We start from the raw sequence: 16,116 nt of genomic DNA on the forward strand, positions 1-16,116 counted from the left end.
CAAGAGAAAAAATAAAGTATTCTAAAAACTTTGAAGATTTGCTAAGTAAAATTCTGATAAAGTTAAAACTTCAAGTTCGCAAAGGTTAAAACAAAAATAGTCAAATAAGTTAATCGCCGGAAAACGGTAAGTTAGCGGAGAGTTTTAGGTGCTTTTTTCGAAACCTTCCTAAGACACTAATAGGAATCCCGAACCCCTTCAAAAACGTTTCAAAACAATTTTTTCTTTTTAAGTTGTTTAGAGACAAGTTTTCTTAATTTTCCTTAAAAATTAAGTGGCGACTCTGAAACAGTCGAAAATACTTTAAAAATAAAACAAACTCTTTTCGAAAATCAATTTTTTCGATAAAACACTAAATTGAATAGAGAATGAGAGGGAGGATCTCCTTGATTGAGGCCTTGAGAAGATTTGAGAAAACCATGTCTTGTACCATTAACCAAGACTGAATACCACACATTACAAATAATCCTTCTGATAATAACCCAACTAACTTGAAAGGACATTGCGTTAAAACCATAGGGTCCTGCACTACTTTCTGTGGTCATACTCAAATAGTTTCCCTAATCTCCTCCTCCTCCTCCTCTTCTTCTTCTTCTTCTTCTTCTTCTTCTTCTTCTTCTTCTTCTTCTTCTTCTTCTTCTTCTTCTGGATTTATTGAAAGATACTCATTATCTTTTATGTTGATTATAGAAGGGATATATTTTAGAATGGAATTGTGATTGATTTGTTGCCTCAGATTAAAGAAATCTTTGTAATGTTTTGATAGTAGCCTTTGTTATCTTCTCGTAACCCTACATCCAAATACTTCTATGGTTTTTGATAGAGTGAACATAGAGTTTCCTTCTTCTACTCCACAAAATACTATGAAAGTATTTTGAGTTGTAGTCACCGTAACAACCCTAAAAATGGATATACTATGTGATACTTAATGTGTCAAGAATGCCTATGATTAGACCAGGGCTCACACGGATTGATGCGCGTAGAACCATACTTCGAAACCCTTGCTACATCCAAGCCAACTAACTTGGGGAGTTAGTTAAGCTAGGAAAGGTTGGGTCCAACCATGTAGGGCTCTCAAATATGAAAATTTACTCGAATGAGTCTTTACCAGACTTAAAAAGAGGAAATCTTAGGTTTGGAGGGTCTAGGGGTAAAATGATCTTTTCAGGGCTAAGGGTAATATCATAATTACCGTAAATATATAATTAATTATTTAATTAATAAGGGGGAGGGGCAATTTGGGGGGAGATAGCCGAAATTAAGCTCTTGAAGTGAAGTCTTGCTTCACCCGGGTTCGAACCTAGGTGGAAACAATGAATTAATGTGATTTTTATTTAAGCTATTGAATTAATATAATTAATTGATGATTATAATTCATTATCTGATTTAAAATAAAATAAAAATCAGTTTTTTAATAATTAAAAAAACCTTATTTGACTAAGTCCTAAACTAGTCTCCTAAGCCTAATATAACTCCCACTCTCTCACGTCTATCTCTCAACTTTCACGCTCAATCTCTTCCATTATTTCACATGATATTTCTCTGCCAAAATGAGATATAGAGCAGAAAAATAAACTAAGGTCTTCACACTTGAAGAACTCACACGAAATCACAAGAAAACAAACGTTAATCGCGCACACAAGGCTAAGTGAGGTTGTCATTTGAGTGGAGTTAATATTGAGGAGGCTTAGATGTGTTCTTGAGTGGAGTGTTTGGGAAGCAACTTCAAGGTTTGAACGTCAAAATAAGGTATGGGTTTTCTTCTCTCTTGGTCCCTTTCCCAAGAGACCCCTTAAGGTTCGTATTAGTCATTTGAAAACTAGGATTGTTTCCCCTTTTGCATGAACCTGTCACTAGCTGCCAATGAATCATAGGGTTGGTATGATTGCTGTATATTTAGGTGTATGTGATGTTTTCGTGATGACTATGATTACGTTGTGTACTTGAAATCGTATGAAATGTAACCATGTACTCGAAAGTTTGTGCAAGTGTGAGTATGTGCAAAAATGTCACTATGAAGGTTACTGTGAATGAGGTCAAGTTAAGGCTTCAAGTTTAATATTGTTTTGGTTGTCATTTTACATACATAAACCTATGTAAATCGTGATTTTCATAAAAATGGACGTGGGGCTGATATGAGCGCCAATAATTTAGATAAACGAATCCATGAAATACACCCCAAAAAGTGTTAAACAATCCATGAATCTTCCCAAGTTTTCAAGTGGAAATATTGATGAAAATAAGTTAAGAAAATGACTAAGTGTACAGACAAAAATATAAGTTTAGTTTGGGCTAAAGTATAGAAGGGAAATCTAGAAAAATTAAATTTATTTAAAGGGGTGAGGCCACCAGGATTCGAACCTGTGACCTCACCCGTGTGGAACCTTAATCTCGCAAGAAAGAAAGAAATGGGGTTGGGGGGATTTGAAATGGGTGTACAGGCGAGTAAGGAAATGAAAAAATTTAAATAAATAAAATGGAGGCGTGGGGATTGAACCCACAACCTCAAGGATGGAAAGGAAAAGGGAGAAATAAATTAAAAAATAAAGTGAGGCTGTGGGGGCTCGATCCCACAACCTCACTGCCAAATGCCTAGCTAAGACAATTTTAATTAAAAATAAAATAATGAGGATGTGGGGTTCGAACCCAAAAACTCACAGCCTTAGCGAAATTAAAAATAAAATAAGGAGGTTGTGGGGGTTCGAACCCACAACCTCCCAATTTCCAACGAAATAATGAATAAAATAAAAAGAGGCTGTGGGGGTCTGATTCCACAACCTCTTGGTCAAGGCGAATTGGACTATACAAATTTTAAATGAAAAATAAAAAGGGGTTGTGGGGGTTCGATCCCACAACCCTTCGTCCAAATAAGAGGAAAACCCAAGGTGAAAAATAAAGATAGAATGTTGATTTTAGGGCTCGATCTAGGGTCACATTTTAATGAAGACTAAAAATAAAGTGAAGGAAAAATGTAAGTATTGTCCAAGAGGTTCGAACTTTGGTTCCCTTCCGTGTTGATACATAAATCATACGTGAATTAAATGTTCAAGAGTAATGCCACCTACTAAGATCGAAATCGAGATCTTGGCATCCATACAAGATACATAAGTCTTGTACTACATAATATTAGGAAGATATGAGTCACTTAACAAACTATGAATGAAGCATCATGACTTGTATGTATAGACCCATAAGTCTAGCATACGACTAAAAATAAGTGAACCTAAGATGTATGTAATGAAATGATGAAACCCTAGAAGGGTTACGTATGAGTCTAAGATACATTAAACGGCCAAGTGCATAGGCATATTACAAAATAAACAATGAAATTATGAAATGAACAATAAAGTGATGAAACTCTAGAAGGGTTAAGTAAAAGTGTGAAACACACTAAATGGCCAAGTGCATTGACATATGATGAAATGAACATTCGCGTAAAAAAGGGTGAGTAATTATGAAGAGAAAATGTGCTAATCTTAATGGATGTGGTGACAACATGGTATGACACTAATGTAAAAGATAAGAGCAATCTCAAATGAGCCTAAGTAAATGTTACTAAACGTACTCACCTATGAGAGTGTAAAGTTAATGAAAAGACCAGTCTCTATGAACACTCTAATCAAAGTATTGAGATTAAAACACTTAATACAAATGATGAGATGAGAAATCATCTATTGATCTATGATGTCCTCATACTAGAAGCCAACTTCCATGACGTATGAGTTGAATGTAATGGAAATTTATACTGTGCACCGATAGACTAGCTATGAGCGGTGATGCCTTCATTTTGGAAGGGTAGAGGTTCACGTAACTCTCATGAGATGAGATTGTCTGGCGTGTCGAGAATGGGTCTCCTTATATCTCCTAGTCTTTGAACCTATACTTCCAATATAGGGATCTAGCGGGGTTGAATTCCCATGTATGCTAGCATGTTTTGGGTCACTTTGGCCGGTGATTCCACCTCTTTTTGGTGTGGTGGAGACACTGGATTTCATGATGCTCACATGATCTATGTCGATTAAAGTTAAAGTTCCCAATGGATAAATGAGGCCAACCTCAAATGATGCACATATTGAAATGAACGATACCAAAGGTTTTAGGATAGAATAATCAAGAGGTGAGCTAGACTCAAGTAATGGAACTAGGTTATTCTTGATCATTGCATATCAAACCCGATGAAAGTCTTAAACTACATCCTAGGTATAGTTGGTGTTCACACTAGCCTATGAACGAAATGAAAGGAAGACCATATGAATGAATGAAGCAGACTCTGTGTTTGATAATAAAAACTCCCTAGTTGAGGTCCCATATGTTGATCCCTCATTTTGGAAAGTCTTAATGTCAAGTCCATGATTCCAAGGTATCATGGAATATGAAGGAGTGTTACAAAATATGTTATGTGCTATATGCTATATGATATGTGCTATGTGTAAGATGTTATGTGCTGTGTGCAATATGAAAAGTTCCTAATCCAAATTTGAAAAGTCACTCATTTTCCTAATCTCAATTTGGAAAGTCCACTGACTTGACTTTCCATAATCATGTTGTTAGGAAAGAGCTATCCTTTCTCATGCATGTCCTTGGTGTGTGCTTGCATATACCCATACTTGGTACAGGTGTGTACTAATTCCATACAACTCTAAATTTTAGGTGCAGGCATAGGTGGACGCTAGAGCTTACAAATTGACGTTGCAGCTATCCGGACGTGGAGCTTTCATCCAAACTTGGTAGGCCATCATGCTTTCGAGACTGTCTACTTTTATTATCTAGCTTAGATGTAGGCTTTATCTAGTGGAGCATGTTCCACTAGTGTTTCATTTCCCATTTCATTTCAGACTTTATATTGGTGTCATTTTGGCAAGTACATATTTAATGCAGCTATGAACTATTTCTTTCATTTGATGATCTTAATGTTACATGGTTGATGGTGAACAATTATATATGTAATAGAATGTTTAGTAAGCATGTTAGGAAACATAAATTTTCAAATTTTCTGCTTAAATTAATCTAGATCAAGTAAGGTGACATTTGTAGGCTTGTCTGCGACCTCTAAGAAGTCAACGACGCCGGTCTCGTCTGGGGTCTAGACTCCGATCGTGACTAAGTTGGTATCAGAGTGCTAGGTTTAATTTCGAGGATAATATGTTCACATCAACCACATTGAGTAGTTTCTAAGTCATGGTAGTGAAGTACACCACTATACCAGATTAGAGACTGCATGATGCGTAGGAAAATTTCCCTTCTTCTGATCTTATCATGCCTTTCCTAATGTTTGACTTTTCTGATATTATGAGCGTGTCTAACATCAATCCATGTTGTATACAGAGAATGAACACTAGGAGAACTATTGGTCAGAGGATAGGAGTAGCAGTTGCTGGGAACAATCAGGTTCCACCCCAGGCTCCAACTGAAGGAGTGACTATGCCAGTTAACCCAGCTGGGTTGACTGATGCGGAGGTGCGGGCATCTGTGGCCCAGATGGCACATGCCATCACTATGCAGGCCCAGGAGATGAATGCCCAGGTCAACCGACAAAATGTTGAGAGGGAGAAACCATCAGTGCGTAGTATGGCTGGCAGGCTGAGAGACTTCACGAGGATGAACCCTCTTATTTTCATAGGGTCTAAGACTTCAGAGGACCCCAAGGAGTTTTTAGATGAGGTGCATAATATTTTGGTGGCTATGGGGGCCACCAATACTGAGAAAGCAAAGCTATCTTCCTATCAGCTCAAAGATGTTGCACAGACTTGGTGCAAGATGTAGAAGGATAGCCGAGCTTTGAGAGGAGTTCCGGTCACTTGGGAGCTGTTTAAGACTGGGAGATTCTTTCCTAGGGATATGAGGTATGCAATGGTTGATGAGTTTATCAACCTTACGCAGGGATCAATGACAGTCAGGGAGTATTCCCTGAAGTTAGTCAAACTATCCTGGTATACTATTTTCATTAGTATCTAAAAACAAGGATGATATGAGTACTAAAGTTTGTTAAAATTATCTAGGTCTGCTACATCCCTTGTATCTAATGGCAGGGATGAGATGAGCAGGTTCCTCACAAGAATCGATGGATATCTGGAGGAGGAGTGTCGGTCTGCGATGCTCCATGATAACATGGAACTCTCCAGGATGATGGTGCATGTCCAGCAGGTAGAGGACAACCACAAAAAAGGGGCATTCGTGATTTTAGGAGGCCGAAGCCTCAAGATCAGGCAGGTCCCTGCCATGGGGGCCATAGAAACAATTTTGGTGTCCGTGAGCAGCCCATGTTCAAGAGAGGGCAGCAAAATTCTGGGAATTAAAATTCCCAAAGGAGTAAAACACTTAGAGGAGGCAGACTTGAGCCCAAGAAGGGAAATAGAGGTGAGATGCAGCATCCAAAAAAGAACTGTGCTAAGTATGGTTGTGCTCACAGTGGAGAGTTCAGACAGGGCACTAATGCCTGTTTTGGTTGTGGTAAGAGTGGGCATATGGTTAGAGACTGCCCACAAAATAGAGGTCAGGCTTGAGGTAATGCTCAGCTTAGGCTTAATTCACAGGGTGCAACAACACTCAAGCCTTTTAAGAGGAACAAGTTCTATGCCCTAAAGGGAAGGGAGGAGCAGGAGAAGTCCGCTGATGTGGTCACAAGTATGCTGCAAGTATTCTCAACTTCTGCTTATGCTTTACTTGATCCAGGGTCTACCCTTTCTTTTGTAACTCCTTTGCTTGCTCTCACTTTTGAAGTATTGCCTGAAGTTCTGCATGATCCTATAGTGGTTAGTACACCTTTAGGAGAAAATATAAGAACTAATAGAGTATTCAAAGATTGCCCAATAGTTGTAAGTGGTAAGACTATCTGTACAGACTTATTTGAGTTACCCATGCATGATTTGGATGTTATCCTTGGCATGGACTGGCTTCACAGTTTTTATGCTTGTTTGGATTGTCGTAATAGAGTGATGAGATCTTGTTTCCCTAATGAAGAGGAACTAGTATGGGAGAGGTACAACTCGAGTCGTCCTAATCCCTAGATTTCGAAATTTAAGGCCAATAAAATGATGTCCAAGGGGTTATTATGTCATATTGTGAGTGTTAATGATTTAGATCATGACATTCCTTCCATAGACTCAATTCCTGTTGTGATTGAGTTCCTAGATGTATTTCCTAATGATTTTCCTAGAGTCCCCCCTCCATGAGAGATTGACTTTGGTATCGACTTAGAATCCAATACTAAACCAATTTCGATTCCTCCCTACAGAATGGCTCTAGTTGAACTCAAAGAGTTGAAGCTGCATTTAAAATATCTCACTGACAATAGTTTCATTTAGCCGAGCATATCTCCTTGGGGCGCTCCAGTGTTGTTTGTGAAAAAGAAGGATGGGACCCTTAGAATATGTATCTATTATTGGCAGCTCAACAAGGTCACTATAAAGAATAAGTATCCACTTCCTAGAATAGATAATTTGTTCGATCAGCTCTAAGGGTCTGGTTTCTTCTCTAAGATTGATCTTCGTTCAGGGTATCATCAGCTTTGGGTAGGGATGGTGATAGCCCAAAGACAACCTTTCATACTCGTTATGGTCATTATGAGTTCTTGGTTGTGTCATTTGGTCTCACGAATGCACCTGTTGCATTTATGGATCTCATGAATATGGTCTTCTTTGAATACCTTGACTCTTTCGTCATAATATTCGTTGATGACATTCTCATCTACTCTAGGACCAAGGAAGAGCATGAACAACATTTGAGACTAACCTTGAAGGTACTTAGACAGCATTAGTTGCACGCCAAATTCAGCAAGTGTTAATTTTGTCTTAGATTAGTAACCTTCCTGGGTCATGTTGTGTCCGATCAAGGTGTAGAGTTAAACCTAGGAAGACTGAGGCTGTTAAGAACTGGCAAAAACCTCTTACTCCCACATATATCCGTAGCTTCTTGGGATTGGCTGGTTGCTGCCGCAGGTTTGTGGAGGGCTTTTCTTCCATTGCTTCCCCATTGTCATCTCTGACTAAGAAGAAGGACAAGTTTGAATGGACAGAGGCTTGTGAGAAGAGTTTCCAGGAGCTCAAGGACAAACTCACTTCAGCCCCGATGCTTACTTTTTCTAAGTGTAGTGAGAATTACATTGTTTATTGTGATGCATCTAGGGTTGGTTTGGGTTGTGTTCTTATGCAGGGTGGTAAGGTGATAGCTTATGCATCCAGATAACTCAAGGTTCATGAGAAGAATTATCCCACTCATGACTTGGAGTTAGCAGATGTGGTGTTTGCGCTGAAGCTGTGGAGGCACTACTTGTATGGAGTGCATTTGGATGTGTTCACAGACCACAAGAGTCTCCTGTACGTGTTCACACAGAGGGAGTTGAATCTACATCAGGGGAGATGGTTGGAGCTGTTGAAAGATTATGACATGAATGTTCACTACCATCCAGGTAAGGCTAACATTGTAGCCGATGCTTTGAGCAGGATAAGCATGATAAGTACAACCTACATTGAGGATGAAAGAAGGAGTTAGAAAAACGTGTACACAGACTGTCCAGACTAGGTGTGCGATTGGTTGACTCTACTAGTTGGGGTGTTTCAGTTCATCCTTGTTTTGAATCATCCTTGTAGTTGAAGTCAAGCAGCGTCAATGTCTCTATCCTGTGTTGATGGAGCTGAAGGACTCAGTGTTGATAAAGATGAATGTGTCTTTCTATTTGGGAGGTGATAACATACTTAGGTATCAAGACAAGTTGTGTGTACCAGAACTGGATAATTTACGGACCAGGATTATGGCAGAGGCCCATGGTTCTAGATATTTCATGCATCTAGGTTCCACCAAGATATATCATGATCTTAAGCAGAGTTATTGGTGGGATGGAATGAAAAAAGACATTGTAGAATATGTGGCCAAGTGTCCTAATTGTCAGCAGATTAAGGTAGAACATCTTAGGCCTGATAGTCTTACTCAAATTATTGAGGTTTCAACTTGGAAGTGGGAGGCCATTAATATGGACTTCGTGGTTGGTCTTCCGAGGACTAGGAGACAACATGATTCCATATGGGTTATTGTGGACAGATTGACCAAGTCTACCCACTTTATCCCTGTGATGTCTACTTATAGAGCCGAGGACTATACGAGACTCTACATAGATGAGATTTTGAAATGACATGTGACTCCTCTGTCTATCATTTCACATAGAGAAGCTCAATTTACTTCACATTTCTAGAGATCTTTCCAGAAAAGCTTGGGCACGCAGGTAAAACTTAGTACTGCCTTTCATCCTCAGACTGATGGGCAGGCAGAGCGCACCATTCAGACATTGGAGGACATGTTGAGAGCATGTGTGATTGACTTTAGGGGTAGCTAGGATGAGCATTTTCCTTTTACAGAGTTCTTGTATAATAATAACTATCACTCCAGCATTGGGATGGCACTGTTTGATGCACTGTATGGTAGGAGGTGTAGATCTCTAGTTGGGTGGTTGGAGGTTGGAGAGTCATCCATTTTGGGTCCAGACATCATTCATGAGGCCTTAGAGAAGGTCAGTGATTAGGGACAGGTTGACTACTGCTTACAGTCGACATAAGTCATATGCAGATAACAAAAAATGACCCTTAGAGTTTGATGTTGGTGACCAGGTCTATTTTGAATATATCACCTATGAAGGGGGTGATGAGGTTTGGCAGGAAGGCGAAGTTGATTCCGAGGTATTTTGGGCCTTACGAGGTCCTACAACCTGTTGGTGAGGTGGCTTATGAGTTAGCATTGCCTGTGGAGCTAGATTCTGTCCATCTAGTCTTTCTTGTATCCATGTTAAAGAAGTGCCTAGATGATCCAACAACAATTCTACCTCTGGAAGGTTTGGAGGTCGATGAAGACTTGTCCTACGAGGAGGTACTAAAACGTGCTCTTTTTGAAAAAATCTTTATAACATAAGCATAAGAAACACCTTTAACATGTCAAGTTTCACATATAAGATTCCTTCCAATTATGACCTATAATATAGAATTAACATGACTTAGAAACCATATAAACATATATACCTCCCACAAAAGATTATCCTAAGACTTAGCTAAAAAAGACAAGAAGAGACCGTCCATACACCCTCTTCAAGCCTACCTAAACAATCCTTAAGACTACCTACGATTAGAATGTTCCCTTTTCTTTTCATTTACTCCCTAACTAGGTTACTCCAAGATTCACCTAATAGGACAAGAAAAACCGCCCCTACACCCTCTTTAAGGTTACTGAGGCAACCCTCAAACTTACCCTAGATAGAGAACATTCTTATCAGCATACATTAAATAAACTCATAATCACTCATTAAATCATTTAGAAGACATTTTATTCATTAAGGACTTCACATAATGGTCTTAGAAAGACTTAGGGAACCTATACTCAATCACCATCAATGCCTACTCGTGCAATGTCTAGATAGCGTTTTATTCCACTACCTTAACTTTGTAGAATTTATCAAATGCTAGAATGTATCCCACATGATGAGAATAGGAAATAACCGACATAGACCATACTATCTAGTCATGGAATCCAGAGTCTACCCTACTACGATGGATAGTGTTCTACTATCAAAGTGTAGAACTAGGACACATCCCATGTAGGCACAAGGTTAAGGAATATAAAGGTCTTTTATGCACTCTAGTCTCATTCTCAAGTAGAGATACATTGCACTCTAGTCTTCTTCTTAAATAGATCTACAACCCATAACATATTCACTCCGTGATAGCCTTTGTTCTCATAGAGTAAGTTCAATCATCTAATGGAATATGAGAAGGTGCCATCTTTTTGTCCTACAAACTCATTATACCACTACCAAGAATGGGTCCACAAGGGCTTCAACTCAAGGTCTATAAAGATAGTTCATTCTTAACCTTATTTCTACAAAGAATGTTCCACGTAATAGTCATTCTTAGAAGGCCACAATCTTAGGTCTACCGATCCTAGACTTCCATTCAACATTCATCCATACACATACAAGACAAAGGTGCATAATCCTTCTAAGTCAACATGATCATATTTATAATGTACATGTATCAAGTAAGGGATACAAGTCTACCAAGACAAGACACACACATCTTCACATATAACATATCATTCTATAAGCACATAGGCATAACCAACATCATCTATAGGATAACCTATTTACTACCATAATATCATCATTATAACCATCACAAGACTCACATAATAAAGTAGGAAGAGTCATGCATGAACTCTAAGACAACAAATACAAAGTCATAGTCATAGTCTAACATGATCACCTAAAATCCTAAAAAGAAGAACACATACTATCTCTTTTATCCAAATAGATAGATATGATCATACTTCTTACAATTCAACTATACAAATCATCATAATATATCAAGTAGTTGCCGATTAGGCCATGACCATTATAATACATAAAATAACACTGACAAGGCCACATCATTCATAATTATAACACATAGCACCGCCACCATAAGTGTACCATACCAATCACAACATAATTCAAGACCTACATTACATAAAATAAATATAATTAGGGAATCTTACCACCAATCCATTCTCACCACTTCAATCCATAGCTAAATCATCCAATTCAATACCATAAGGCCTTACCCACGACCATGATAATCAATTCAATACAGAAACTATAATACTCAATAAATCTATCTCAATTAAGTATAGATTTATCAATATAAGAAAGCCTATACATTAGTTGAATACAAATATTACATCATTTAATAGCCCATAGAAAACTACACTAGAATTCAAAAGCATTCAGACAAGACTATCACATCAGAAATCTATCCTATTTGAAGATATTATGGTTTGCATGGGTTATGAATATTTTAGGTTAAAATCATCAAACTAAAATATATTCAATCCATAAAAACGTTTAATGAAATAACCCATGGCTAGATTGAAAAATTGGATAATTCATGTTTTTGATCATCCTTCAAGAATCATTGGAATTGACTCCTAAATAAAGAGATTTTAAGTACAAAGAACCATATATTTATTGTTATAAAAAGACCACGAAATTGAAGGGGAAAAACTTGAGAAATCAATCTTCTTTCTTGGAGCTTTAAACCTTAAATAATAGAGTTTTTGAGAGAGTGAATGGAGAGGTTTTGTTTTGAGTTGAGGGTTTATCTTTAATTGGTGAGTTTAGGGGTTTAAATAGGTTCTATAACTGTCCATATTGAACCCCTAAATTACCCAAAATACCCCTACATTTATTGGAGAAATTAACCAACTAAAATTTTACTTAAAAACTATGCAACGAATTTGGGACTTTACTGCGCGTCGTGGAGGCACCTCGAAGTCTTATTTTTTGAAAATTATTGGATAGGATGGTTATTGACAGCCCCACGTTGAAGTGAGAAACTTTTCCCCACTGCGTGACAGCTGCGTAAGGTGCAGCCATTGCCGAAAATAGGCTAGCGCGACAACTTGGCAGTCCAAGATTAGGTCCTCCTTGGGGACCTTTTTTAATAATCCCCGGGGATTCATTCTCCATAGTTTCGAACCTTTGTATATCAGACTACACGTAGGAACCATCGTTACTGAATTTTACTTTCAAAACATCCCCCAAAACATCAATACAAAACACTGTGAGACACTAGTTCTGTAAGACCCCGAAAATGACTTAGGTGAACTAGAGCCTAACATGTTGGTATTGATAGATAAGGTCCTAAATAATTCTAATATATTGTATAGAGACATTATCTAAAGTATTAGGTGCATTGAAAGTCAAACGTCAAGGGACGACCAAGACGTTCGATGACTAAGTCATCTAGGTTCCTCATATGTGGTTCTATGTGTGTATGTGTGATTCATCAGTTTGTAAGGTACGTAAATGACTTTTTATAGCATGTGTAGGAAGTGTGTCGATTTTCGTGGATTTTGTGGGTCAAACATCGAAGAACGTCCATGACGTTCGAAAGATATGCCTTTAAATGGTCTTGTGTGTCTACGCATGTTTCATTGAGTTTTATTTTTTCATTTTGGGTGAAATTCATGTGAAAGGTGAAAATCTCATACACAATGATTTTTGGGTTAGAATCGTCCGGTAAAACGTCCCCAAGGACCAACAAAGGATCCCTGAGAAAGGACCCATGTTGGCGGCCAAAACTGCTAAAAGTAACTCCACCTACAGAGGGTACCCGACGGCCACTGGCATGGTCGACACCCCTTAGGTGGTGGTCATAGTTGGAGACTTATCCTAGGAAGCCAACATTCCATTTTCCAGGCTCTGACCCAAACGAAGGTGGACAGCACGGTCCGTAAGTTGACTGACGCCCCCGTCAATGGGTCAGTCGTCAGTGAGCCTGTGCCTTAGTGCAACTCACTGTTAAGTTAACGGATGATGTTGTAATTTCACCCCACTTCCAAATAAGAGTAATGGCGGTTTATTAAGGGTTGGTTATTTTAAACAACTATAAAAGTGTTTAACACTTAGAATATATCATTCATACAAATCAAAACCCCAAAATTCCTTAAAATTCTCCTAAAGACTCCATTGAAGTGCAAAATCAAGGAAGAGCTTTGTGTGACGTTTTGAGTGGGAAGAATTATCTTCATCAAAGTGAAGAATTATCTTCATCAAGGTATTTATATTAATCATTGAAACTCGTTTTGTCAAGGAGACCCAATGGGTTCATTCATTAATGATTTCTAAACATTGAATAATGATTTAATTGATGTTTTATTGATTATTTTAACCTAAATTACTTATGAACCCATAAATTGGATGAACCCTAGTTTTCGACTAAGTTCTAGGTTAATTGATATTGATCTAATGTTGATGAATTCTTATGTAGTTTTATGTGGTCTATTCATTGATGTAATAAATGTATTGAATTGATATCTAGGTTATATTGATTTGACCTAGATCATTGATTATTGTAGTTTTTATGTTGAATTGTTTTTTATGGACTTAAGTGAGGGTCTTGTGTTATCGAATTGAGTAAGTTGACTTTGGATTGAAATGTTGGGGATGATGTGAGTGTATGCTTCCCTATTTACCCACATTTGATTTTATTTATACTTTGATTCTATTGTGATTGGTATGGTCTACTTATGGTGGTGGCTTTACGTTCCTTACTTGCAATCGATGTGGCCTTGTCAGTGTTACTTTATGCAATATAATGATCTTGGAATTGTTGGCAATTAGTTGATGTAATATAAATATTTGTGTAGTTTGATTATGTATAGAATGACAATATCTATCTATATGTGAAGTCATATAAGTATTCTTCTATTCATGTTGTTTTATGTGACCATGTTAGACTATGCCATTGAAATTATGTGTATAGTGTTAGGGTTGAGTCTTTATTATTCCTACAGGGCTATATGCGTCTATGGTTATTACATTGATGATGTTATGATTGTATATGTGATGACTTGAAGATGTTAGTTTGTTTCCAGGTGCTTCTAGAATGATTTGCATTATGAGTTAAAGGTGAAGTATGTGGTGTCTTGTCTTGGTTTACTTGTGTTCCTTGCTAGATATACATATGATTATGAATATGTGATGTATTGCTTTAGGGTGTGAGAACTCTTAGTATTGATTGTATGAATGACATGTGACCTTAATGAACTTACGAGTCTTTATGTTAAAACCTTGAGTTAGTGGTAATGTTAAGATTGTTAAAGTTGTAAGCCGTAATGGTATCCTTCAAAGTAAAGGACTGATGGACTTAAGGTTGATTGGATGGAACAACATCATATTAGTACTTAGGAAAGTCATCATGAGCTTCTTGTCTCAAAGCCCTAGTGGACCTTCTTTGGTAGGGTAAATATGATTGGGTTATGGACTTGTTTGGAACCCTTTTATGTGAACCTAATGTGTGAATTACTCTATGAGAAAGAAGGCTAGCACAGAGTGAGTATGGTAAGGGGAAGTAGTTCTAGTTAAAGAGTTAGACTAGATTGCAAAGTATGCCTTCATACTCATTAACCATGTGCCTAGATGGGATGTGTCTAAGTTTTACCCTTGGCAAGTAGGACAACCTCATCTGAGTAGTATAGAACTCCAGATTCCATGTCGAGATATCATGGTCTATGTCGATTATTGCCTATTTATAATCATATGGAATACCTATTAGCATTAGAGAAGTTTATTAGGTTAAGGTGGTGGTATGGGACGCTATCTAGACATTGCACTATAGACTTTGAAGGTATTATTTGGAGTTCCTAGGTCTTGTCCAAGAACCGTTACTTTAATGTCCTTTATGTGATGTATGAGTCTTAATGAACTAATGAAATAATGACTTCGGTTATGAAGTATGTAAATGAATAAGTACCTAATCTGAAGTGACTTAAGGATATCTTAGCTAAAGTGTGAAGAGGACATAAGAGATGATCTCTTCATATCTTATCTTTTGAAGTCTTGAGGATGTCTCTAGTTAGGAAAGATTTTTAGTGTTGTGGACATGATCTAAGACTTTGGTATTCTTAAGGAATATTTAGGTAATCTTAAAGAGGTCAATTATGGACGTTACACTACACCATTTTAGGCCTACGACCACACTTATTTTGGACTACAGTTGTAAAGTGTTGCCTAATGTAGTTTTGGGAACACTATTTAAGCGTAGCCAAAATTTTTAAGTTTTAGCTATTATCATTTTGGCAATACTTCAAAAGTATACTCTTTAATGGTATAAGGTACACCTCATAAGTGTTGTTACAATATGATATAATTGGCAACATCTATTTACATATATGGCCACACTTCTGAAAAGTCTTATTTTTATAATTGAAAAAACAACACTTTATAAGTGTTGCCTGAAAATTTTTCACTAAAATATTATATTTTCTCCAATACTTTTAATACTCGCTCCCACTTTTATTGGCTACAAAAATTAAATATTATAAAATGAATTTTTTTTGACTTCGCTTTCCTCTTTCAATTAGTATTTCACTTTCCTTTTGAGCTTTATTTTTTCTGATACAAGCTGAAGACTCACGATATAAGATGAAGAACTAAATAGATGATGAACTTAAGTCACGATACAAGCTGAAGAACTAAAGAACTGGTTCTCTTTTCCAATACAAGATGAAGAGTTGAATAACTGAGCTCAAGTGTTGACGTCATGAAGAACTAGTATCTCAAGTTGGCTTCTCTAAAGTACGATTTTCGTTGAAGAGTAA

The 16,116-nt window shown here is 37.4% G+C and overlaps 1 protein-coding gene across 1 annotated transcript; it reads left to right on the forward strand.

Moving 5' to 3' along the window:
* Window positions 1–5,328: 5,328 nt before the first annotated feature.
* On the forward strand, window positions 5,329–9,127 carry LOC138340236 (uncharacterized). Its single transcript, XM_069291946.1, has 8 exons — window positions 5,329–5,750; window positions 5,835–5,912; window positions 6,030–6,450; window positions 6,534–6,979; window positions 7,495–7,738; window positions 7,795–8,160; window positions 8,353–8,407; window positions 8,589–9,127. The coding sequence occupies exons 1-8, from the start codon at window positions 5,329–5,331 to the stop codon at window positions 9,125–9,127; spliced, it is 2,571 nt and encodes an 856-aa protein (XP_069148047.1).
* The last annotated feature ends 6,989 nt before the right edge of the window (window positions 9,128–16,116 follow it).

Source organism: Solanum lycopersicum, chromosome 12, assembly GCF_036512215.1.
Source record: "Solanum lycopersicum chromosome 12, SLM_r2.1".
In the NCBI taxonomy this organism is placed as follows: domain Eukaryota; kingdom Viridiplantae; phylum Streptophyta; class Magnoliopsida; order Solanales; family Solanaceae; genus Solanum; species Solanum lycopersicum.

Bases quoted from the DNA above. Each gene is read 5' to 3' on its own strand.
- LOC138340236 (XM_069291946.1), top strand. From the start codon at position 5,329: ATGAACACTAGGAGAACTATTGGTCAGAGGATAGGAGTAGCAGTTGCT. The intron at 6,451-6,533 runs GTAAGAGTGGGC...CTTAATTCACAG, and splicing joins TAATGCCTGTTTTGGTTGTG to GGTGCAACAACACTCAAGCC. The intron at 8,161-8,352 runs GTGATAGCTTAT...AATCTACATCAG, and splicing joins TTCTTATGCAGGGTGGTAAG to GGGAGATGGTTGGAGCTGTT.